This window comes from Agelaius tricolor, unplaced genomic scaffold (assembly GCF_023055355.1).
Source record: "Agelaius tricolor isolate 1412-34295 unplaced genomic scaffold, bAgeTri1.0.p SCAF_33, whole genome shotgun sequence".
NCBI classification, from domain to species: Eukaryota; Metazoa; Chordata; class Aves; order Passeriformes; family Icteridae; genus Agelaius; species Agelaius tricolor.
In genome coordinates, this window is record NW_027269293.1 from 802,851 (window position 1) to 825,811 (window position 22,961).

Sequence of the window (22,961 nt, forward strand, 5' to 3'; positions counted from 1 at the left end):
ATGAATTATCAGCCTTTGGGGTTTCCATAGCAATCTGATGGGTTTTTAGCACCGACCCCGGCTTTTGCCAGCCTAGAAGGGAAAGCTGGGAAACCTGATTAACATCCTGCTCTTCCTGAGAAACTGTTAATTGCTTTTTTCTTTAATTAGTATGTGGGGTCGATGGCAAGGAGAGTGCTGAAAAATCTCACCCAGTGCAGCAATTCACCCCAAACGCTGGAGTTACCCTGAAATCATCCAGTCCAACTTCTGACCCTGCACAGAGCGTTGCCCAAAGGCTCTTGGAGCTCTGGCAGGGTGGGAATGTGCCCATTCCCTGGGGAGTCTGGGCAATGCCCACCACCTTCAGAAGCAGAACCTTTCCCTGAGCCCCATCCCAAACCCCTGGCACAGCTTCAGCCATTCCTGGGCTCCTATTCCTGCTCCCAGAGCAGAGATTGGAGCTGCCTATCTGGAGAAAGATGCAAACTACAATGCATTATTGCTACTATTATTATTACTATTATTATTATTATTATTATTACAGTTATTACTATTATTATATGGAAGGTGTTGTTAATTAGCGATGTGTTAAGTTGCAGAAAGGGGCACAAACACGGACTGGAGAAGGGATGCTCGGGGGTCTCTGGGATGTCGCTGCCATGGAGCAAATTTTGGCCAGGAGATCTCCTTGCCCTGCCTTCCCTTCCCCGGGAACCGGGGCACCAGGACCTTTCCCCATCCCCTCCTCACCGGGGACGGCGGCGGAGCCTCGGGCCGAGCCCACCGGGCCCTGCCCTGCCCCGGGGGCAACCACCTGCCGCCATCTTGGGGGCAGCCCCCACCGCCTGCCCACGCCCACTCCCTCTCCCTCCCGCAGTGCCCGCGGGGCCGCCTCCATCCCTGTCCCCACCGCTCCCACCCCCGCTCCCGCCGCCGTTACCCCGGTTTAGCGGAGTGCGGCCCCTTTAAGACTCCCGGGGAGGCGTGGCCTGGCGGGGCGTGGCCCGGAGGGCGTGGCCGGGAAGCGAGGAGCGCGCGCGCCGATTGGGCGGCGCTGGCGGCGCGGCCCCGCCCTCCCCCCGGCGCGAGGGCGTCACGTGACCCGGCGGCGGCGGCGGCCGGCGCGGTGGACGCTGGAGGCCCAAGATGGCGGCGGAGCTGGTGGAGGCGAAGGTGAGGGAAGCGGCGCCGCCGCCCCGCCCGCGGGGCCCGGCCGGCACCGGGCGGCTCCCGGCGCGGAGGGAAGGCGGGGGGCGGCGCTGCGGACCGCGGGGGCGGCGCTCCGGGGCCTCCCCCTCGCCTTTTTACCTTAGAGACTGCCCCGCCCCGGCCTCCGGGCCGCAGCCCCCGCCGGACCTCCCGGGGCCGAACCGGGCCGGGCCGGGCCGCGGTGCTGCCCGCCCTCCTCGGGGTGCCCCCGCGGCGGGCCTGCCCCGCTAACTGCCGGGATTAAGGAGGGCTGGTGCTGCCCCCGCGCCCCCCGGGCCGGTCCCGCTGCCCGCCCCGGGGCTGAGCGCTTGGTGCGGGGCTGTCCGGGGGTCGGGGAACCGCTGGGACCGGCACTGCCGGGGGCGGGGGCGGGGGCGGCCCCAGGGCCCCGCTGGGATGGGGTGAGGCGAATCCACGCTCGGAGTTGTGTTTCCAAGGCGGTTTGTGCCTCGGGAAGCAGCGGGAGCTTTCCCGGTCCCCTCGGGATCCCGGTTCTGTGGGGGCCGGGGGCAGCGGGTGCTGAGGGCGGTTAAGGAGCAACGGCAGCGGCCGGGGAGCGCTCCCTGGAAGTGTTCCCTGAAGCGTTCCCTGGAAGCGTTCCCCGGGCAGCGCTCCCCGCCCGCAGGAGCAGCCCCTCGGCAGGGCTGGGGCTGCGTGGCCGCAGCCATCCCGGCCGGGGAGGGTTTTTGGGGGGCTCTGCCCTCCCCCTGCGGTCCCGGAGCGCTCCCCAGGCACCGCGGTGGCCGCAGAGGCTTTGGTGGGCTCAGAGCCGTCCCACACGAGCGTTCTGAGAGGAGGAACAGGCAGGAGCGTCGGGAATCTCGGCACTCCATGTGCTCTCCCTGCTCGCACGGGGAACCTCGAGCCCTCGGGTTGCTTTGTCTGGGGTTTGTTGTTGTGTTGCTGCTCAAATCTCATCGTCCTTAATTCCTTCAAAATTCCTTCCAAATGGAAACTCTGGGCTCCAGCTCCGCTTTCCAGGCCAAGAGTCCTGGGTGAGGGGCTCCAGGAGCAATTCCCACAGGAGGAGTTCCTGTCTCCCGAGCTCCTGGGATGCCCTGGTGCCTCCTGCTGCTGTGTCTTGATGAATTTATCTTTCCAAATGCACCTTTTATCCTCAAATCCCTCGGGGACGACAAGGTTCTCTCCATTTCCTAGCACGCTTTAATGATCCTGGTGGGATTTCATCAGACTTGATGATCTTGGAGGTCTTTTCCAACCTTAATGATCCTGATTCTATTTTTGAGTTGAACAAAACTGAGGCACAAAGTAGATTCCTCCAGGATTTCACAGGTGGTGTGTGCTGGAGCAGCACCATGAATCCGGGGCTCTGAAATTCTGACTTTCTGGCAATTAAACATCTTTTCTCTCCTCTTTAGTCATCAGTCTTTTTTTCCCTCATCAGGGATATTTTGGGACTCATCACGACTCCCAGAAGTTCTAACTACAGACAGTGACATAACAGCTTTTTGGGGTTTCAGATTAAATGACATATGTAAGGGAAAAGGAGAAAACCAAGTGGCATTTTCTCTCTCATCTAATTCCCACATAGCCAAAAGTGGCTGTGAAATGTTTCTGGAAACAGTTGTAGATTTCTTAATTAAAAAAAATAAAAAAATAATCTGTAGTGGGTTTATTTCAGGAAATGATAGAGATTGTTAAATTATCTTTTATGCTTTCTTTTTAATTATTAATTCAAGAGTGAGGTAGAGGTTGGGGAAGATCTGCTGGGTTTTTTTTGTGGGGTTTCTTCTCGAATTTCCCCACAAACCAGGAAGGATGTGGAGCGAATACGTGTGGATATCTACCGAGTTTACTTCCAGGGCAACTTGAATTTTCCAGCCTGTGTACTTTATTAGCTGCTTCTTTGCAGTTTTAAGGCTGTTTGGGGGTCTGAAACGCCAGCCTGGAGCTGTGGATTCACCAGGAAGAATTCCTGATGGGAGCTTCCCTTGTGGCCTTTGACTCTGCAAACACTTACAGGCCTGGGCTGCCACAGAGAGGGAATTTTGGGAGCCCTGAGCTGGGTTTTGCTGCTTATCAGACACTGAAATTGGGAATTGCAAGGCAGCTCCTGGCTGGGATCCCAGGGAAGCGCTTGGCATTGTTCTGCTGGGAGCACACTGCTCTCCTCAACAATCTCAGCATCCTTCCACACTCTACAATGTGTGGGGTTTTCTAAAGATCCTGTGGATGTAGGGAGGATTCTGGAGGGGTTTTCCCCATCTGGAAGTCCAGGATTGGTGGCCCCAGTTCACCTCAGCCTCACCTAACTCACGTTGATTTTCTCCCTGTGCCTTGCACTGGCACCATTTGGGATGAAGTTTTCCGTGTTTCTCTGGGAGTTCGGGATCCTCAGGCTGCTGAAGGAGTTCATGAGCTCCTCCACAAGTGAGGCCTCTTGGTTTAGACCTTTGAGGCCGCTCCTACCTCCAGCTGAGCTCTCTTGAGGATGCTTAGCATCTGTCCAAGTGATTTTGGAGCCGTTTGATGCCTGTTTGTCCTTCAGTGGGTGATCTCTGTGTTTGTGTTGCTCAAACAATAAATGGGAACCAAAATCAGACGGCAGCAGCGGGTTTGGACAGGTTTGGGGGTCTTTCTTTGAGGGGAAAATTTAAAATATCTTGCCTTGTAGTTATAAAGTGACAACTAAACCTTTGCCTTTTATAACTATGAGAACATCTTTTAATTTTTTATCCCCCAGAACATGGTGATGAGTTTCCGAGTCTCAGATCTTCAGATGTTGCTGGGTTTTGTTGGCAGGAGTAAAAGCGGACTAAAACACGAACTAGTGACCCGAGCTTTGCAGCTGGTCCAGTTTGACTGCAGCCCCGAGGTGTTCAAGAAGATCAAGGAGCTCTACGAGACTCGCTACAACAAGAAGGGCTCGGAGGTGGCGCCGCCGCCGCCGGCGCCGCCCCGCGCCGAGGCTCTGGCCCTGCACTCCTCGTACGACCGCGGCAGCGCCGTGCCCCGGACCCTGCCCGCCGCCAGCATCGACTACCCTGCCCTCTACGGCAAATACCTGAACGGACTGGGCAGGTTGCCCCCCAAAGTGGCCAAGCCCGAGGTTCGCTTGGTCAAGTTGCCCTTTTATACCACGCTGGACGAGCTGTTGAAGCCCACAGAGTTAGGTGAGTTTGGGGAGGGGTGTTGATAAATAAGGTAGAAGTTGAAGAAAGTTGATAAATAAGGGGGGGGGTGTTGATAAATAAGGTAGAAGTTGAATAAAGTTTATAAATAAGGTATAAGTTGAATAAAGTTGATAAATAACTTATACCTTATTGATAAATAAGGTATAAGTTGAATAAAGTTGATAAATAAGGGGGGGTGTTGATAAATAAGGTAGAAGTTGAATAAAGTTGATAAATAACTTAAACCTTATTGATAAATAAGGTAGAAGTTGAAGAAAGTTGATAAATAAGGTAGAAGTTGAAGAAAGTTGATAAACGTGAGTTGATAAATAAGGTGTGTTTTTAAGGAGTTTCTAAAGTTGTGTGGCAGGAGAGGCTGATGGATGGGGTGGTGAGACCCCTCTCTTTCCCCCCTCTTTTTCTCTCTCTTTCCCCCCTCTTTTTCTCTCTCTTTTCCCCCTCTTTTTCTCTCTCTCTCTTTCCCCCCTTCTCTCTTTCTCTTCCTCCCTCCTCTCTTCTCCCCCACTTTCTCCCCTTCTCTCTTTTTCCCTCCTTTCTCTTTCTTTCTTCCCCCTCTCTCGTTCCCCCCCTCTCTCGTTCCCCCCCTCTCTCTTTCCCCCTCTCTCTCCCCTCATACTCAAAATTTACACAGGAATATTTATCTTTGGGCTTGCCAGTGCCTAAAGGTGGCTGACAAAAGAGGGAGAGCAGCTTTTTACAGAGAGAGACGGTGCTGGCAAAGGGGGAACAGTTTCAAACTAAAAGAGGAGGGATTTCGATGGGATATTGGGGAGCAATTCCTCCCTGTGAGGGTGGGGAGGCCCTGGCACAGGGCAGGAGAGGCTGTGGCTGCCCTGGGAGTGTGCAAGGCCTGGCTGGAGCACCCTGGGACAGTGGAAGGTGTCCCTGCCTGTGGGATGGGACTGGATGATCCTCCAGGTCCTTCCCAATCCAAACCCTGTGCTCCTGGGATTTTCCTCAGGCCTGGAATGTGCTCACTTTGGAATCCCACCTTGTTTGGTTCCTGTGGATTCTGGAGCCGTGTTCCACACTAATGCTGGTTTTCAGCACTGAAAATCCCTGACCTGAAGCATCCCGTGGATAAAAGAGAGTGGCAACACCTCAAACTGTGTTTTTGACCTGTTATTTGTGTGTGGTTCTGTGTGTTTTGAGGGGTAACCAGTAAAACTGGAAGGAGAGCTTTTTCCCTGGGGTGTGGAGACTGATTTTTCATTATTTAATTTGGAGAAACAAAGGATGTTGTTAACTGGTGTTAAATAGAACGTTCTGGTAGCAAATTCAGCGTGTCCAGAGAAGTTGAGTTCTGCTGAGTGTCTCATAAATCCATGTGGTGATGTAGAATCAATTGGTAGAGAATTCTGACAGCTTGGGCTGGTCTGGCTTTGCTGAAAATACATTTGTTGTGGTTTGGGGGGGGAAAAAATAGATAAAGATTTGATTGTGCAGAAACAAAAAGACAGAGGCCTAATTAGTCAGATTTTATGTAATTTCTTCTTCGTTTGAAGGCGTTAATGCTGTGACAAAGCAGCTGAGTGGTGACAGAGTCAAGCTCAAACACGATCGTGGTGTGGGGAACGGTTTGTGCAGTGTTTCTCTGGGAGTTTGGGATCCTCAGGCTGCTGAAGGAGTTCATGAGCTCTTCCACAAGTGAGGCCTCTTGGTTTAGACCTTTGAGGCCGCTCCTACTTCCAGCTGAGCTCTCTTGAGGATGCTTAGCATCTGTCCAAGTGATTTTGGAGTCGTTTGATGCCTGTTTGTCCTTCAGTGGGTGATCTCTGTGTGTTAATGCGTGTTAGTCAGCAATTCCAATGTGGGATTCTGAAGGAAAACCAATTTCCACGAGGTGGAGGCAGAGGGGGCTGGGGGCGCTCGCTGGGATTGCCCGGGTGTGTCCCAAGGTGCCATCGGTGTGGGACTGCCCGGGTGTGTCCCAAGGTGCCATCGGTGTGGGACTGCCCGGGTGTGTCCCAAGGTGCCATCGGTGTGGGACTGCCCGGGTGTGTCCCAAGGTGCCATCGGTGTGGGACTGCCCGGGTGTGTCCCAAGGTGCCATCGGTGTGGGACTGCCCGGGTGTGTCCCAAGGTGCCATCGGTGTGGGACTGCCCGGGTGTGTCCCAAGGTGCCATCGGTGTGGGACTGCCCGGGTGTGTCCCAAGGTGCCATCGGTGTCCCCTGCCCCAGGGCTCATTAAAGGCAGCCCTGGCAGGTGACACCAGCCCTGGGCCCCGCAGGGCTCTGCCTGATCCCCCTGCTGCCTCCTGAGGCACCTGTGGAGCCAGCAGAGCTTCAAGTCCTGCCCAGGCTGCACCTCCCAGGTTCTGGGTTTCTATTCCAGCAGCAGTTTAGGTTTTTGTATAAAGAGCCAGCTGAGAAAAATGCAAAATAAACTGTGGGCAGCTTCTCGATTTTCCTAATCAGGTTTGCTTTGTCTTTGTGTGGCTGAACAATCAGCAGGACTCGGTTTATTGGCAGTTTCTTAATCAGAAACATTAAAATTACTTTTTGTTATTGTCCTTGTCAATCATCACTTGCTAAAAATACCTCGTGAAATGTTTTACTTTCTGCTGGTTGTTTTTTGTCAGAAGATATTTGGGCAGAAACTGGAATTAAACAAAAAGTTCCACAAAGATATCTTCATTCTTACTTCTGAAATGTATTTTTGCAAGTTCCATTTGCATTTTTAAAGCAGAAAAGGCACCAGAGGGGAAGCACCTGGAGTGACTCAAGTTGTCCCCAGGTCTTCCAAGAGCTGCTGAGGTTTTATCCTTCCTCCATCTCCTCTTCTTCATACAAAAGTGCATTTTCCTCCTTCTGAACTCCTGGTGGCTTTGAATAACCCTGCAATGGAAGTGAGACAAAGCAAAACACCCAATTCTTGCTAAATGATTTTTAAAAAGCTGTTTTAGCACTTCCTCTTTGTGTTCCTCCTGTGACTTTCAGCAGCTCAGGGTCTGAACTTTGCTTAGAGACACAGAACTGAAAATAAAACGTGTTTGGATTGAAGCACAGGTTGCAACAAAAGTTTCCCACGTCTCAAGCTTCATCTTCCCCACATTAAATGCACTTGATCTTAAAATTATCACTGTGCAAAAGGCCCCAGTTAATGCTGGGCTCTCTGCAGCCTCTCTGAGGGTGAGCTGCTGTCCCACCCTCAAGGTCAGGGGGTTTGAAGCCGTGTTTTGTCTCTTCCAGCTGCTTTTTGTGTTGCTTTTTTATTATCTGAGCTAATCTCTCTTGTTGCTGGGGTTTTCTTTCTTGTCCAGAACCCGCCTGCTCTGTCTGGTTGGTTTTGGGCTTTTGTGTCAGGCTCAGGTCTCCTCTTGGGCTTCTCGAGGATGTGGTCACACTGTGGCACCACTGATGTGGTGAGCTGATGGCTCTTGGATTGTTTGAGGAGAGGAAATATAATTTAAAAAGAGAAAAATCAGATCCAAAGCCTGTGCTGGTCACACCGAACAATAAATGAGCAAAGCTTTAATCAAAGCAGAATTACCAAAACAGGTGAAAACTGCAATTCTGGGGTGTGGGAGAGAACAAGACTTGGAGATAAACAGAGCATGGCAATCACCTCGTGCTCTCAGTTTGATGGACACTCTTCTCTTCCCTCCTCAGTTCCACAGAATAATGAGAAGCTTCAGGAAAGTCCGTGCATTTTTGCATTAACACCAAGACAAGTGGAGCTGATCAGAAATTCCAGGTACTCCTCACTGGGTATTAACAGTTCCAGAAAGTGCAGCTGCATAATTCCAGCATTGCTCAGTGTTCCCTGCCTGTGGAAGCTTTTGTTCTCTGCAAGGGACCAGGATTTGTGTGAGGACACCAGGCTGCTCCTCATGTACAGCAGAGAGCTTTGGGAGGAGCGGGAGCTGCAAATTCCCCCATCCAGGTCCTTAAGTTTCACTTGTGCTGCTCTAATCTCCCTCTGGAATGGTGCATTTGGGCAGGAAAACGGGGATGAAATCATCAATGACCTAAATTCTCTGCTGAGCTGGTGCTGTGAGTGTCTGCAGCCTTTCCTCCGGGCCAGGTTCAAAAGGCAGAGTGTGGAGCTCTTTGCATCTGAAAGGACCTTCCTTGGTGGGGAGGAAACATCTGGGATTAGGATTTACCCTGACCCCTGTCAGATGCAACTTTTGAGCCAAACAAAGGCTGCCCTCAGAGGTGGCAGTGCAGGCAGGGAGGTTTCCTCTCGCCTGACCTGCTCCCTTCACGCAGAATTCCTCCAAAAATTTAACATAAAACCTTTCAATATTTCTCTTTGTCATAAATTAAAGAGCCGGAGAAAGAATATCTTGGTTATTTTGCCTCCTGGTAAAACATCCTTGTTGTGTCTTTCATTTCTTTGCTGATTGAAGTTAAAATCCTGTCAGGAATGGCCCTGATGGAGGTTGCAATATTCACAGTGGGGCCTTAATATTCAGTCCCTTGGTTTGCATGAGCAGCTTCAGCTGAATAATTAAACACAGAGAGTCTTGAACACTGTCAGGTAAACCTGACCTTAAAACCCAGTTTTTATAAATTCTCACAAATCACCAGAAGGCACCTGAACAGTTTTAAAAAACCCAGAGAAAAGCTGTAGGTTGGTGCATCAGGAAAAAAAAAATAATTACAGGATCACTGATATTTGCAGGGGGAATTGTACAATTTAAATAAAGTTCTGGGAGGTAATTTTTTGAAGTTCTATTTAAAAAAATTAGGAACAACTGAAGTTCTTGAGTCTGGCAGCTGGTTTGGGTGATTCTTTTGGGGGTAGGGATTTTTTTTACATAATTAATTAGAAGTTTTCTGTTCTTTCATTTATCAGGGAGTTGCAACCCGGCGTGAAATCGGTTCAGGTGGTGCTCAGGTAGGTCTGGGCTGGGCTCATTGAACATCAGGGGCAGAGCAGGGGAGGAGGGAAGGTTCTAGCAAGTTCCAATGTGGATTTCATGGCTCCAGAGAGAATTTCCTGTGAAATCTTTGTTCTTGGGCCTCTTAAACTCCACTTTTGAACCTCGAGCAGAAGCAGCAGAGTCCCACCCGGATGGGCTCTGCTGAGGGAGCATGGATTGGGATGGGATTGGGATGGGGGCTGTGGGAGCTGGGCATGTGCAGAGCGTTGGGATATTATGGGATGTGTTGTTTGTGCCCAGAATCTGCTACACAGACACCAGCTCCCCCCAGGAGGATCAGTACCCTCCCAACATCGCCGTCAAGGTGAACCACAGCTACTGCTCCGTGCCGGTGAGGACTGGGGGGGAAAATCTGGGGGAAGTTTGGGGAGTGTGCAAGGAAATGGCTTTCCTGATGGGTGCCACACTATAGAAGTGCTCTACTTAGTTTAAAGCTAATTTTTTTTATGGATTAGCCATGTTGTTAATGAGCTGTTCTGTATAAAGGCTCGATCCTGTTTAATTGTGCTCCAGCTGTACTCAGCTCCTTCCCCCCCCATCCCTGAGATCTGGGGCTGAGTGTAATTTAATGGAGCTGATCAACAGATGTACCTTGAGTAAAAAACATAAATAATCTGTATTTAATCTTCCTGCTCTAGGGCTACTACCCCTCAAACAAACCCGGGGTGGAACCCAAGAGGCCCTGCAGGCCCATCAACCTCACCCACCTCATGTACCTGTCAGCGGCCACCAACCGCATCACGGTCACCTGGGGCAACTACGGCAAGGTGAGAGCCCAGGGAGCCCCCAGAGCTGCCCAGGCAGCCCTGCAGAGCAGCCTCCTCATCCTCCCCTTCCTCTCTCCCCAGAGCTACTCGGTGGGGCTGTACCTGGTGCGGCAGATGACCTCAGCAGAGCTGCTGCAGAGGTTGAAAACCATCGGCATCAAGCACCCGGAGCTCTGCAAAGCACTGGGTGAGTGGCTCAGGAAGGGCCTGGCTGCAGCCTGCTGGGGAATAACCACCACCTTTCACACCTCTGCTCCCCTCCAGCTGTGTAAACCCCACTTTTTATCTGAACAGACTTGCTGAGAGCTGTGTGGGAGCCGTGGGAGGTCACCCCAAAGCCGTGGTTCTGGTGGCTCTCCCTGTAGGTGGATGTAGGATTTGTGCCGCTGTCGTTGGGACTGGAAGGGCTTCATGCCTTCAGCTGAGTCAGTACGAGCAGCACTGACCTCGGGATTCCCAAAGGACTTTTCTGGAGCGAGGGATCCTGGTGACAATGTCCTGCTGCCCCAGTCCCTGGCACTCCTTGGGGTGGCACTGGGATGTCACCAGCAGCACTTTGATATGCCTTGAGAGCTTCAGAGAAGAGATGGTCCCCAGAGATGCTTATCCCAAACCGCTCAGGTAAATCCTCCTGGTGTGAGGCTCATGTAAAACATTACTGGAAATGAGGGGAAGTTACTTTTCCAAGGTGGAATCTGACTTGGAGCTCATGAGTGTGGAAGATTCCCAGTTTTTCATGTTGCTGGACAAAACCTTCTCAGTGTTTCACTCTGCGTGGGAGAGCTGACCCCATGATCCTGATGGTCTTTAAAACTGCCCAGATCCTGGAAAACTCCTCCCAAGGATAAGAAACTGTCAGGGGATCCCAGCATAGTTCGGGTTGGAAGGACCTTAAAGCTCATCCAGTGCCACCCCTGCCATGGCAGGGACACTTCCACTGTCCCAGGCTGCTCCAGCCTGGCCTTGGGCACTGCCAGGGCTCCAGGGGCAGCCCCAGCTGCTCTGGGCACCCTGTGCCAGGCCCTGCCCACAGGGAGGAATTTCTCCTGCACATCTTAACCCCAATTTGCCCTCTTCAAACCATTCCCCCTTGTCCTGTCACTACAGCTCCTAAGGAAGAGCCCCTTTCCAGCATCCCTGGAGCCCCTTCAGGGACTGGAATGTTCTGGGAGGTCTCCACTCAACCTTCTCTTCTCCAGGCTGAGCTTCCTCAGCCTGCCAGTCTTGGAGGTGGATGGTAGTTCCCAGGGAAAGGTGATGGCTCCAGGTGTATCCAGCCTGCAGACACCTGGATTTTGGGCAGGAATCAGTTCTATTTGGTTCTATTTATTTAAATAAAACCAAATGAGAGCAATGTCTTACTTCAGCTCCTTCGTGTTTTCGTGCTTGGAAGTTGTTTGGATATCCAGAACTGGCCAACCTGAGGAGATCCTAAACTTTGCTTTTCTAGCTCTGGTCTGCTCTGCAAATACTTCCCTGTCACTGAAGCTGCCCTTTGGCTTCAGTCACATCTCACTGCTGACTCATCTTGCTTTGCATAAAATTCTGTAGAACTTAATACAGGGACATTGTCTGAGAACAGATTACGGCTTTGGATCCAAAATCCTGATCTGGAGATCCTAGAAAATTCTCCTTCCCAGGTCTCCCAGTAATTGATGCACAGAGAAGGCTCTTACAAAGAACTTCATAAAAAATTAAGCTTGGATGAAAAGGCTCCTAATGTGAGGAAAACAAGCCCAAATCTTGTAATCTCCTGGGAATTTCACATCTGAGAAGTCCCTCTCTAATTAAAGCTGGGTGTTGCAGAGCTGCATGTAGCCTCATTGTCTGGAGACATCTTGTTATGATCTGAAAAGGTCAAAAGAAATGGTTGACTTGCTCCAAAGAAAAACAGTGATGGAAGTGTCAGAGGCAGTTGCAGACAGCAGTGGGAGCAGCAGCTCCTCCTCAGGACTTTGGGAGCAGTTCAAAGCTCGTTTTGTTGATTTTTGCACCTTGGTGTGGGACCTGCACACGTGGGCCCTGCCCATCTGCTGCTTTCTTTGATTTCCCTGCTGCTCCTCTGGTTTTTCCTTTCAGGCTGCAGCAGCAGGGGCAGGATTCCTCCTTTCCTGACATCTGATTCTTCCCAGATCTGTGCTGGATGGCTGCTGTGCCCGGCCTTGCATGGCTGCCTTGCTCTGAGCTCTCTGCCCGGCTGCCTCTGGGCCTGTTTGTGGCTCCTGTGGAACGTTCTGGGTTAAAGCAGGTGGCCAGTGGAGAGGCCAAGGAGTGGCAGCCCAGCAGGGCTGAGAGGAGGCTTGATAACCTGATGGCAAAAGGATGGGATGGGGACTTGCTCTGAGCTGGAAGTGCCAGGGGGAGACATTTCCCCACATCCTGCTGCCTCTGAGCTCAGGAGGGAATTAATGCCAGGTCCATGTGTTCATTCCCTCCCTGACAGGGAAAGTGATCCCCACACACCCCAGGGCTGGGGTGAGCTGCTCCCCCTGTGCTGCACAGCCCTGCCAAGGCTGAGTTTTGTTTAATGCTGTGTCCTCTGCTCTCCCTGCAGTGAAAGAGAAGCTACGCCTGGACCCCGACAGTGAAATCGCCACCACCGGGGTCCGAGTGTCCCTCATCTGTCCGGTGAGACCCTGCAGGCCCCTCATGGACTTGGAGTTTGGGTTGGAAAGGAGCTTAAAACCCTGCAGTGACACCCCCTGCCACAGGGTGACACCTTCCCTGACACACCTGACACTCCCACTGTCCCAGGCTGCTCCAGCCTGGCCTTGGGCACTGCCAGGGATCCAGGGGCAGCCCCAGCTGCTCTGGGTACCCTGTGCCAGGGCCTGCCCACCCTCACAGGGAAGAATTTTCCCCCAATATTCCCTCTGGGTGTGAGGAGCCACTCGCTGTGTGCTGTCCCTCCATCCCTTGTCCCCATTGCCTCTCCAGCTCTCCTGGAGCCCTTCAGGCTCTGGCACCCCCAGCTCTCCCAGTTTAATCCAGAACCAAGGAGCTCCAGCTCTGTTTTAGCCTGGTTTTGTCAAGAACCCAAACCATACTCCCAGAGCAGCTTTGCCAACTGGCAGATGTTTTTCTTTCTGAGGGGATCTGGGGGTTCCTTGCCAGGTGTCCAGGCTGATGCTCTGCTCTCTCTCCACAGCTGGTGAAGATGCGCCTGTCGGTGCCGTGCCGGGCCGAGACCTGTGCACACCTGCAGTGCTTTGATGCCGTCTTCTACCTACAGATGAATGAGAAAAAGCCCACATGGATGTGCCCTGTGTGTGACAAACCTGCCCCCTACGACCAGCTCATCATTGATGGGTGAGGTTTGCACCTCTCTGCCCTTTCCCCTTCCCCGCTGGGCGCAGCATCCAGCTCTTGGTTGAAGTTCACTTTGAAACTGTTGAAAGTTTATTCTGCTGGTGCATCATATTCTGGTTTCAGTGTTTTGGTGTGTTAGAGCAAGTGGGAATGTGCTGGGAGGGAACAGGCTTGTGGTGCAGCATTTTTGGGGTGAGTTTGGGAGCAGCTTTGTGCCCCCAAACACTGGGAGCCTTCTGTAGACTGGGACCACTGGCCAAGGACTGGTGGAGCAGCACACGTGGTTCCTGCCTGCTGGGAAATGATCTCCACCCTCGTGGCTGTGTGATTGGCCTCCACTGCAGGTGCTCTCAAGAGCAGGGAGAGTTTGCAGCGATGTTTGGGGTGCCTCAGCTCCCCTGGCACAGGGAAGTGAGCAGACCAGTCTGGCCCAGGGCTCCTGCAGCGTCGCTGCCCTTGTGGGCCTGGGCAGATGCAGGAGCTGTGGCTTTCCAGGCAGCCTGGAGCAGCCTCAGCACAGATAACCTGTTTGCTTTGTGCCCTGGCCAACCCTGACAGGAAAATCCAGTTCCTTGGAGATCTCTGGCAGGGGGAGGTGGAGGGGAAGCTGTGAGGGGTGGGATTGTGGAACCCACACGGGTCAGCCGTGCCCGTGTCCTGCATGAGGAGCAGCAGGATGTCCCTGGGGAAGGCTCAGCAGACTTCAGCTCCTGCTCAGGGCTGGGTTTGATGCCACTTCTGCTGGGTGAAATCCTTCCCAGATTCCCTGGAAGTGAGGGGAGGGAGCTGGCACTCAGCTGGGTGCTGGGAGTCAGGAAAGAGCCCGAGGCTCCTGAGCAGGGTGGGAGGTGGTTGGTCAGGTCTGGCATCCTCAGGGCCTTGTCAGCTTTTTGGGAGCTGCAGCTTGGTGGTTGCTGTGCTGGTGATGGGATTGGCTGTGGGAGCAATTCCTGCAGGAGCTGGGGAAAGCTGGAACTCTCCCACTGGGGTGCCACAAAGTTTTCCTGACCTTGGAACTCTCTCCACTAAGAGTTCTCCTTCCTCCTGAAGGAAAGTGCTCAAGTCCAGGAGGGAGTGAGGCCTGGCAGAGCAGCATTTCCAACTAAAGATCCCAGGCAAACGCTGGGACACAGGGAATGAAGCAAGTCCCCAGTTTCTCTGGAATCAGGGCCTCATTCCAGGAGTATTTTCATGGATTCGTGGTGTTCCTGATGCAGGAACGTTGTTCTGGTGGCTATTGTGGAGATTTGGGAAATAAAGCTGGGAAGGAAGGGAAGTGCTGCTGGTTGGATTGCTGAGTTCCTGATGCCAAAGGATCTCTCACCTTTTGCTAAAGCCTGGCTGGGAACGTCCCATGGGATGGGGCAGCAGGGGCCTGCCTGGAAGCAGTGCCTGGGAAACTGGGTGAAGAGGAAAAACTGTCCTTAATTGCAGCTAATTAAGCTGGTAGTTGATGATTCGGGTGCATGGACAGGAAGGGCTGGGGTGGATTTGCACAGTCAGAACCTGCACGGGTTTTATGGGGAATAAAGTCCGTGACTCCAAGGGCTCTCAGCTCAGGAGCCAGCAGCAGGTTCCTTTGGCTCCAGGGTCACTGCACACACCCTGCTGAGTGCCAGGGCTGTGACAGCTCCTCCTGTCCCCTCTGCAGGCTCCTGTCCAAGATCCTGACAGAATGTGAAGATGCAGATGAGATCGAGTACCTGGTGGATGGCTCCTGGTGCCCCATCCGAGCCGAGAAGGAGCGGAGCTGCAGCCCTCAGTGTCCCATCCTGGTTCTAGGTGAGAAAGGCTGGAAACCCCAGGGGAAATCACACAATTCCAGCATGCCTTGGGTTGGAAGGGACCTGCAGGATCATCCAGTCCCACCCCCTGCCATGGCAGGGGTGCCTTCCACTATCCCAGGCTGCTCCAAGCCCTTTCCAGCCTGGCCTTGGACACTTCCAGGGATCCAGGGGCAGCCACAGCTGCTCTGGGCACCTGTGCCAGGGCCTCACAAGGAAGAATTTCTCCCCAGTATTCCCTCTGGCTGTGGAAGCCACTCCCTGTGTGCTGTCCCTCCATCCCCTGTCCCCAGTCCCTCTCCAGCTCCCCTGGAGCCCCTTTAGGCTCTCCCTGGAGCCTTCCCTTGTCCAGGCTGACCAGCCAGGAGCGTTGGATCCTTGCCTGAGCTGGGCAGGGCTGGTTTCAGCTCCTCCTCCCCGTGCCAGGTTCCTCGGAGGTGAACGGGCTCCTGGCCGCCCCCAACGGCACCGGCGAGAACGGCAAAGCCCCGGCGGATGTTGTGGATTTAACACTGGACAGCTCATCCTCGGAGGAGGACGAGGAGGAGGACGAGGAGGAGGATGATGATGATGAGGGACCCCAGCCCAAACGACGCTGCTCCTACGAGAAAGGTTTAGTCTCTGCCTGCTGACTGCAGCCACGGCTCGGAATTCCCAACGGACAGACTTGAATACTCTGGTGCTTATTAAACTGGAGGAGGGGGAGAACGTCCTCTCCCACCTCATCTCCCTCCCTCCCTCATCTCCTGTGACTTTCCTATTCCAAATTACTCATTAAAACGAGAGAAAAAAGAAAAAAAAAAAAAAAAAAAACAAAAAACGACACAAACAAAACAAAAAACAAAAACCATTGAGCTGCTTCTTGGTTGGAAAACGACCCCACTCAGAGCCTGACCCTGAACTGGAGCCTGAAGTAAAGAAAGTGTCTTAAGCCAGGCAGGATCCTCCCTCACCTGGATCCCGGGATCGGGGGAGCTCCCCTGCACACCTCCAGGACACCCACCCCTGCATCTCCAAAGCCGTGTGCAGTTTGATCCTCTTGTTAATTAACCATTCCTTAATTAATCTAAAGGTTTTGCTGGACGTGTGAGTCCGGGGCGGGGCGGGAGGGGGGAGCGGGGAGGGCTCTGGGAGGGGGGATTTGGATAACCCAGAGAGGATAGAGGGGGGTTTGTAGGGGTGGGACTGGGGGCATGGGGTGCCAGGGGTGAGATGTTGGCTTGGAAGTGGCACTGTTCTAGCTCAGAGCTCCAGCAGCTCTGCACCTCATGTAAAGAGACACGTTTGGAATTTTAACCTAATCCCAAGGGAAGTGTAGAGATTTGTGCAGTAGTGACTCGTTTTAGTTGAGCAGAAGCCATGGGGGGGGCGGGGGGTGGGAGGGGGGGGCTCGAACCACAGATCTGTTGTATTTTTGAAGTGCAATAACTTTGGTGTTTTTGAAGACTGACAAGGGCTGCGCATTCCCTTTTCGTTGAGGTTGGTTCTGGAGGCGGCGGCCGTGACCTGCAGGGACACCCCCGGGCCTGGGGATGGGGACGGTGACCTGCAGGCCACCCCCACACCTGGGCACACCTGGCACCAGGAGCAGGAGCAGGGCAGGGGGGTCCTTCCAGAAAATGCCGGGTGGGGGAATCTCAGTTTTTAGCCAACTACCTCGGTAACTCCAATTCAGGTTTCTTTGAGTCCCGAGCCCGTCGCGGGCGGGTGCGAGGGTGGGGCCCGGGCGCTGCCGCCGCTCCGGCCCCTCCACTTCTCTGTCCCAGCCTTTGGCCCCAGAGCCAAAGCTCCTCCTGTGCTCTTTGGTGGCAAAACGTTGTTGCTTTTGAGTTTGCGAAGCGTCACCTTTTTGACTTTGTCTTGGAGAGTTTCTGTCCCGGCCTCTGCTGTTCCCACGGGCTCCTCCCGGCTCTGGTTTGCTCTGGACCTCGCTGGCTTTTCCCCCTGAGCCCGCAGGGAGCTGGGCCTGGGTGAGGAGCAGGGGCCGTGTCCCTGTGCCCGCTGCTGGCCTGGGACCCCCAAGGGGCTTGGTGTAGCTGGGCACTGCCAGACCCCAAACCCTCCATCCTCCCTTTATCCTCCCCTCAGGGTACCCCAAACCCTCCATCCTCCCTTTATCCTCCCTTCAGGTACCCCAAACCCTCCATCCTCCCTTTATCCTCCCCTCAGGTACCCCAAACCCTCCATCCTCCCTTTATCCTCCCCTCAGGTACCCCAAACCTTTTATCTTTCCTTTATCCTCCCCTCAGGTACCCCAAACCTTTTATCTTTCCTTTATCCTCCCCTCAGGTACCCCAAATCCTTTATTTTTCCTTTATCCTCCCCTCAGGTACCCCAAACCCTCCATCCTCCCTTTATCCTCCCCTCAGGGTACCCCAAACCCTCCATCCTCCCTTTATCCTCCCCTCAGGTACCCCAAACCTTTTATCTTTCCTTTATCCTCCCCTCAGGTACCCCAAACCCTCCATCCTCCCTTTATCCTCCCCTCAGGTACCCCAAACCCTCCATCCTCCCTTTATCCTCCCCTCAGGGTACCCCAAACCCTCCATCCTTCCTTCCCCTGCTCTGGGCACCCCAAAGCCTCCATCCCTCACCCCAGCAGCCAGGGGGGCACAGAGAGGGGGGGTCTTGGTGCCTTTCCCAGCACTCCCCCCTCATTCCAGAGAATTCCACACGTGGCCAATCCCACCTGGAGGGAAAAGCCCCCGAGGTCCAGCCAGAGCCACCCTAAATCCTCGTTGGCCACGTGCCCAAAAGCAAGGACCCCTCTCCACAGTGAGGAGGGGGCTCCTCTCCCAAACCCCCATCTCCCCATGGGGTGGGGGTCCCTGAGCCCCTGTGGGAGGGGGATTCTCCCCTCCTGCCTGGCTGGGTTCTGGCTGCAGGCCGGGATTGGGAAGGGCTGGGGATCAAAGCCCCCTTTGCTCCCGCTCCCTCTCCCACAGGGACACTGCACCCCTTGGCCCCAGGCTTTGCTTTTCCTTCTCTTTCCTGGCTGTAAGCAATATGTTTTCAGGTTGAAACGGGGGTGGGGGTGGGAAAAGGGGGATGAAAACAACTGACAAAAACCCGGGTAGAGCTCCCAGATTAATTTTACTGTACAAAGTTCTGTGCTCGCGGCCCCGGCTGCACAGTAGCTTTAGAGTCCAGTTGTTTTCCTAATATTTTTTATTCTAATTTAATTGCTTTTAAATTTTCCAGGCCAAGCAACTGTTTGGAAACACCATGCTTGTTTTAGTGCTTTCTGTTGGAGTTGGCCAGCTCTTCCTGTACATATGTTGGTTTTATTTTTTTTTTTTCTTATATCCTGGTTTTTTTTCTTCTTTGTTTTGTAAAGAGAAGAGAAAAAAAAAAAAACAAAACAAAAAAAAAGAAAATTATTTTTCTTTCCCTCAGTACACATTCTTCAAATTATAGTGTTTGTTAAATAAAATGAAAGATTTACATTTAATTCTGTGTCGGCTTGTTGGGATTTCTCACCCCAGGGTCTCCAGGATCTCCCTGGGCTTTTCAGGATTCCCCAGGATCTTCTCCCAGGGGGTCCCAAGGATCTCACCCAACATCCCCAGGATCTTTCCAGGGAAAATCTTCCCACAGGGCCTCCCCAACCTTCCTGGGGTCACCAGGATCTCCCCCAGGATCTCCCCAGGCTCCTGAGCTCTCCAGAGGGTCCCCAGCATCACTCCCAGCTCACCCCAAAATGAGACCTGGGGGTTTTCATGCACGGCAGGAGGCTCCTGGGGCAATCCCAGGATTTCTCTGGACATCCCAGGATCTCCCAGCGTGTCCAGGATCACCCCAAACGGAGCCTGGAGGGCTCTGGTTCAACCCCCATCCCCTCCAGCTTCTTCCCTGGGTTTTGGGGGGCAGCCGCACCCCCCGGCACCCCCCGGCCCCGTCCCCACGGGCACCTCCTCGGTGCCACTTTGAATTCCTCCACCTCCAGCGGATTAATCATTTTATTTATGAGGCTTAAGGGCCCAAATCCCGTTAAAGCCGGGGCTTTGCCAGATAAACAGCCCGCTTTGGGGGCAGCGCGTTTGTGAAAACACAATTAGCAAACCCTGTAATCTGCACTAATTACCGGGCCATGAGCGCCGGCACTCGCCGGCAGCACCTGCACCATGGGGGACACGGGGGACACCGCTGGGGACACGGCTGGGGACGCGGCACCTGCGCCCCGGCGCCCGCCCGGAGCCTCCTTCACCATCGAGTATCTCCTGTCGGGCCGGGGGCCCGGGGCCGCCCCCAGCCCGGAGCCCCCCGGGCCGAGCCCCCCGGGCGCCCCCCGGCCCCCGCCGGAGCCCGGGGACAAACCGGCCCAGTCCTACATCGCCCTCATCTCCACCGCCATCCTCTCGTCCCCCGAGAAGAAGCTGCTGCTGTCCGACATCTACCAGTGGATCATGGACAACTACCCCTACTTCAAGAACAAGGTGAGAGGGTTGTGGGGCCGGGAGCGTTTTCTGGGAATTACCCCCGATTTCCAGGGTTTGGGGTGAGCGGTGGGGACTGGGCTGGGGAGCTGAGCCGGCTCCGCTGAGCCCGATCCGCCGGGAAATCCATCGGGAGTGCCCAGAGCTCGGCCCTGCCCGGGTCGGTGCCCTCCATCGGGGGTGCCTAGAGCTCGGTGCCGGCCGGGTCGGTGCCTCCGGGCTCGTTCCTGAGCCTGCCGGTGTCGGCTGCCCCCGATCCTCCGGGAGAGCTCCGGTGCCGCCGGCCGAGCCCGGGCCGGCTTCTGCAGGGCTGGAGTGGGCACGGAGAGGCCGGGGAGCTCGGCCTGAGTGACCCCTCCAGGCCTGAGTGACCCCTCTGGGCTGCCCGACTGACCCCTTTGGGCCTTAGTGACCCCTGCGGGCCTGAGTGACCCCTCCAGGCCTGAGTGACCCCTTTGGGCCTTAGTGAGCCCTGCGGGCCTGGCTGACCCTTCCAACCCTGACTGACCCCTCTGGTCTCAGGAGAAGAGCTGGCGCAACAGCGTCCGCCACAACCTGTCCCTTAACGAGTGCTTCGTCAAGGCCGGCCGCAGCGACAACGGCAAAGGCCATTTCTGGGCCATCCACCCGGCCAACCTGGAGGACTTCGCCAAGGGCGACTACCACCGGCGGCGGGCCCGGCGCCGCGTCCGCAGGTCAGGGGGGCCTCGGGGGGCCCAGGGGGCCTGGGGGGCTCTGAGGGGCTCTGGGGGCTCTGAGGGGCTCTGGGGGCTCTGGGGCCTGGGGAGCTCTAGAGGCCCGGGGGGCTCTGAGGGGCTCTGGGTGCTTGGGGGGCTCTGGGGGGCTCTGGGGGCCCCAAGGAGGGGTTTGGGTCTCGGCGCTGACCCCGCTCTGTCTCCCCTGGCAGGGTGAACGTCGGCTACTTCCACCCCTACGCCCTGTACGGCCTCGGCTGCTGCTGCCCCTGCTGCCCCCCGGGCCCCGCCGGGCCCCCCCCGGTGCCCCCTGCCCGAGCGGCCGCGCTGGGGCTGGGGGCGGCTGCCAGCGCTGCCCCGGGGCTCCGTGCCCGTCCTGCCCCGGGCCCCCTTCCTGTGACGCCCCTGGGGACAGCTCTGCCTCTGTGGCCCGTGTCCCCTCCTTCCCTGGCAGCCCAGGGGTCACCCCTGTGTGTGTCCCCTGTGTCACCAGTGCCACCAGGACGGGGCTCATTCCCGAGGTCTCCACATCCCCATCCCGTGTCCCCCCTGTGCTCTCACCCCTGTGTGTGTCCCCTGTCCCCGGTGTCACCAGGACAGGGCTCCTTCCCACAATCTCCACGTCCCCATCCCGTGTCCCCTCTGTGCTGTCACCCCACAGGACACCCCAGGATGGCACCGCTGTCCCACCCTTTGCCTTCACTCCCTAACAGAGCTTTCCCATGAGGGAAACTGAGGCACGGCCCAAATTTGGACTGATCCCCCCTCAAACCCCTCTGGACACCCCCAAAGCGGGGGTCCCCCAATCCCCTCCCCTGCACACTCAGGCACATATGGGGCTTAAACCCTTGCAGCGGCTGCTCCTGCCCTAATTATTCCCTTACTAATTGTCCCTGACGCCCCTAATGAAAATCGCGGCTCCCAGGTGTTAAGTGGCATTAGGGCGTCTCGCTAAGAAAGACGACTCGGCCATAAATCCCGGGATAAAGCCCCAAAGCCCCGAACAAGGCAGATTATGACACAAATTAATCCCCTCCCCTCGGCCGTGCCCTCTGGGGGGGCCGGGCTGGCTCCTGCCCCCACGGCCACATCGAGATTTGGGGCATTTTGGGGCATTTTTGGGGCATTTTTGGGGTGTGGGGTCACCTGTGCACTGCCCTGTCACGGTTTGAGGTGGCCCCATGGGGTTGGGGGGGTTTGGGGAGGGGGGGACACCCCAAACGTGTCCCCTGAGGCTCCTTAAACCGCGGCCATCTGTCCCCAAACGCGATTAGGGTCCCCAAACCCCCCCTCGGTCCCCCCCGAGCCGCTTAATGGGGCCGGGGGTGCTGGGGGGGGCCCTGGGCAGACTGGGAGGGTGGGGACCCCCCCCCTTTGCTGTTATTCTGTAAGGGAGGGGGGGGCTTTGTTCCATTTGGGGAAACTGAGGCACGGCCACAGAGTCCCCCCCCATCTCAATCCCCGTCCCCACAGCGCCCCAAAATGGGAGGAAAAAAATCTCCCCAAAATCCCCTGTGTAGTTCTGGAGCCCCCAAAATAACTCCCCCACAATCCTGGAAACCCCCAAAAACCCCCAAAACAGGGGGAACTCCCCCAAAAATCCCCTGTGCAGTTCCGGAGCCCCCAGAACAGGGGAAGCCCCTGCCCCAAAAAAATCCCTGCAGTTCTGGACTCCCTGAAATTGGGGAAATCCCCCAAAATCCCCCCCACAACCCTGGAAACCCCCAAAACAGGGGGAACTCCCCCAAAAATCCCCTGTGCAGCCCTGGATATCTCCAAAATAGAGGAAATCCCCCCAAAATCCCCCCCAGCCACGGCCCTGGACCCCCCAAAACCCCAGGGACCCCCAGCCCCTGCCCTGCTCCCCCTGCCCGGGGCTCCCCAACCCCAAAACCAGCAAAAAAACCCCAAAATCATTAAAATCTCCCCCCAAAAAATTAGGGGGACACCCCCATAAAGAGCCAGTGCCCTCCATCCTCTCCTCCCCCAAGAAATCCAGCGGGCTCCGGGTGTATTTTTAATATATAGTTTATTTCTCTCTTTTTTTTTTTTTTTTTATTTTAAAGCCCCCCCCAAAGTGCAATTTTTATTATTTTAATTTTTTTTGTCGTTTTTTGTCATAGTTTTTATTTTTTTTCCTCATCTCCCCCCACTTTATAAAGAACTATCAAAGTTACAATCTATGGAATGTCTTTTCTGTGCTTTATTTTTTTTTTTCATATATTTCTTTATATTTCTTTTTTTTCTCTCTCTCTCTCTCTTTCTCTCTTCCTTTCCTCACTCCTTTTCCTCCCCCCCACCCACCCCCGAGAAAATCCTCACCAAAACAAAAAAAAAAAAAACAAAAAAAAAATTGGAAAAAACACATAAAAACCGCTGCAACCTTTGCGAGTGCTTGAAGATAAAGAATCTCTTTAATAGATTATATAGAAAGACGCAGGAAAAAAAAAAAAAACAGAAAACAAAAAAAAAAAAAAAAACCAAAAAAGGGAAAAAAAATGAAAATAAAATTAATATTTATAATAAAGTGGCCCCACCTCGAGCATCCTTTGGGGTCCCCGGGCCGAGCTCGGTGTCCCCCCCGTCCCTGGGGACATTTCAGCTCTTGCTGTGTGTATATATATATATATATATATAGATAGATAAGATAGATAGATAATTTTATTATATAAAACACAATTTAATGCAGCATTTTGCCCCCTCCCCGCCCCAAAATTTCCGTCCCGTTTTG

General features: G+C 54.5%; 2 protein-coding genes and 1 long non-coding RNA gene across 3 annotated transcripts; all 3 read left to right on the forward strand.

Annotated features, from left to right (window-relative positions):
- The first annotated feature begins 1,040 nt into the window (after positions 1-1,040).
- Positions 1,041-16,170, forward strand: PIAS4 (protein inhibitor of activated STAT 4). Its single transcript, XM_071452216.1, has 11 exons — positions 1,041-1,155; positions 3,896-4,325; positions 7,960-8,044; positions 9,152-9,193; positions 9,480-9,570; positions 9,878-10,006; positions 10,088-10,193; positions 12,561-12,634; positions 13,155-13,315; positions 14,967-15,097; positions 15,526-16,170. The coding sequence occupies exons 1-11, from the start codon at positions 1,129-1,131 to the stop codon at positions 15,729-15,731; spliced, it is 1,482 nt and encodes a 493-aa protein (XP_071308317.1). The 5' UTR covers positions 1,041-1,128; the 3' UTR covers positions 15,732-16,170.
- Positions 16,171-16,466: 296 nt separating this feature from the next.
- On the forward strand, positions 16,467-18,550 carry LOC139602390 (uncharacterized). The gene is made up of 2 exons (XR_011683187.1): positions 16,467-17,348; positions 17,429-18,550. It is a non-coding gene; the product is annotated as an uncharacterized lncRNA (long non-coding RNA).
- Positions 18,551-19,223: 673 nt separating this feature from the next.
- Positions 19,224-21,102, forward strand: LOC139602076 (forkhead box protein L2-like). The gene is made up of 4 exons (XM_071451584.1): positions 19,224-19,535; positions 20,058-20,230; positions 20,443-20,626; positions 21,085-21,102. Exons 1-4 carry the CDS (start codon positions 19,224-19,226, stop codon positions 21,100-21,102), a joined length of 687 nt encoding a protein of 228 aa, XP_071307685.1.
- Positions 21,103-22,961: the final 1,859 nt, after the last annotated feature.

Bases quoted from the DNA above. Each gene is read 5' to 3' on its own strand.
- LOC139602076 (XM_071451584.1), top strand. From the start codon at position 19,224: ATGGGGGACACGGGGGACACCGCTGGGGACACGGCTGGGGACGCGGCA. The intron at 19,536-20,057 runs GTGAGAGGGTTG...CTCTGGTCTCAG, and splicing joins ACCCCTACTTCAAGAACAAG to GAGAAGAGCTGGCGCAACAG. The intron at 20,231-20,442 runs GTCAGGGGGGCC...CTCCCCTGGCAG, and splicing joins GCCCGGCGCCGCGTCCGCAG to GGTGAACGTCGGCTACTTCC.
- PIAS4 (XM_071452216.1), top strand. From the start codon at position 1,129: ATGGCGGCGGAGCTGGTGGAGGCGAAG. The intron at 10,007-10,087 runs GTGAGAGCCCAG...CTCTCTCCCCAG, and splicing joins CCTGGGGCAACTACGGCAAG to AGCTACTCGGTGGGGCTGTA. The intron at 15,098-15,525 runs GTGAGAAAGGCT...TCCCCGTGCCAG, and splicing joins GTGTCCCATCCTGGTTCTAG to GTTCCTCGGAGGTGAACGGG.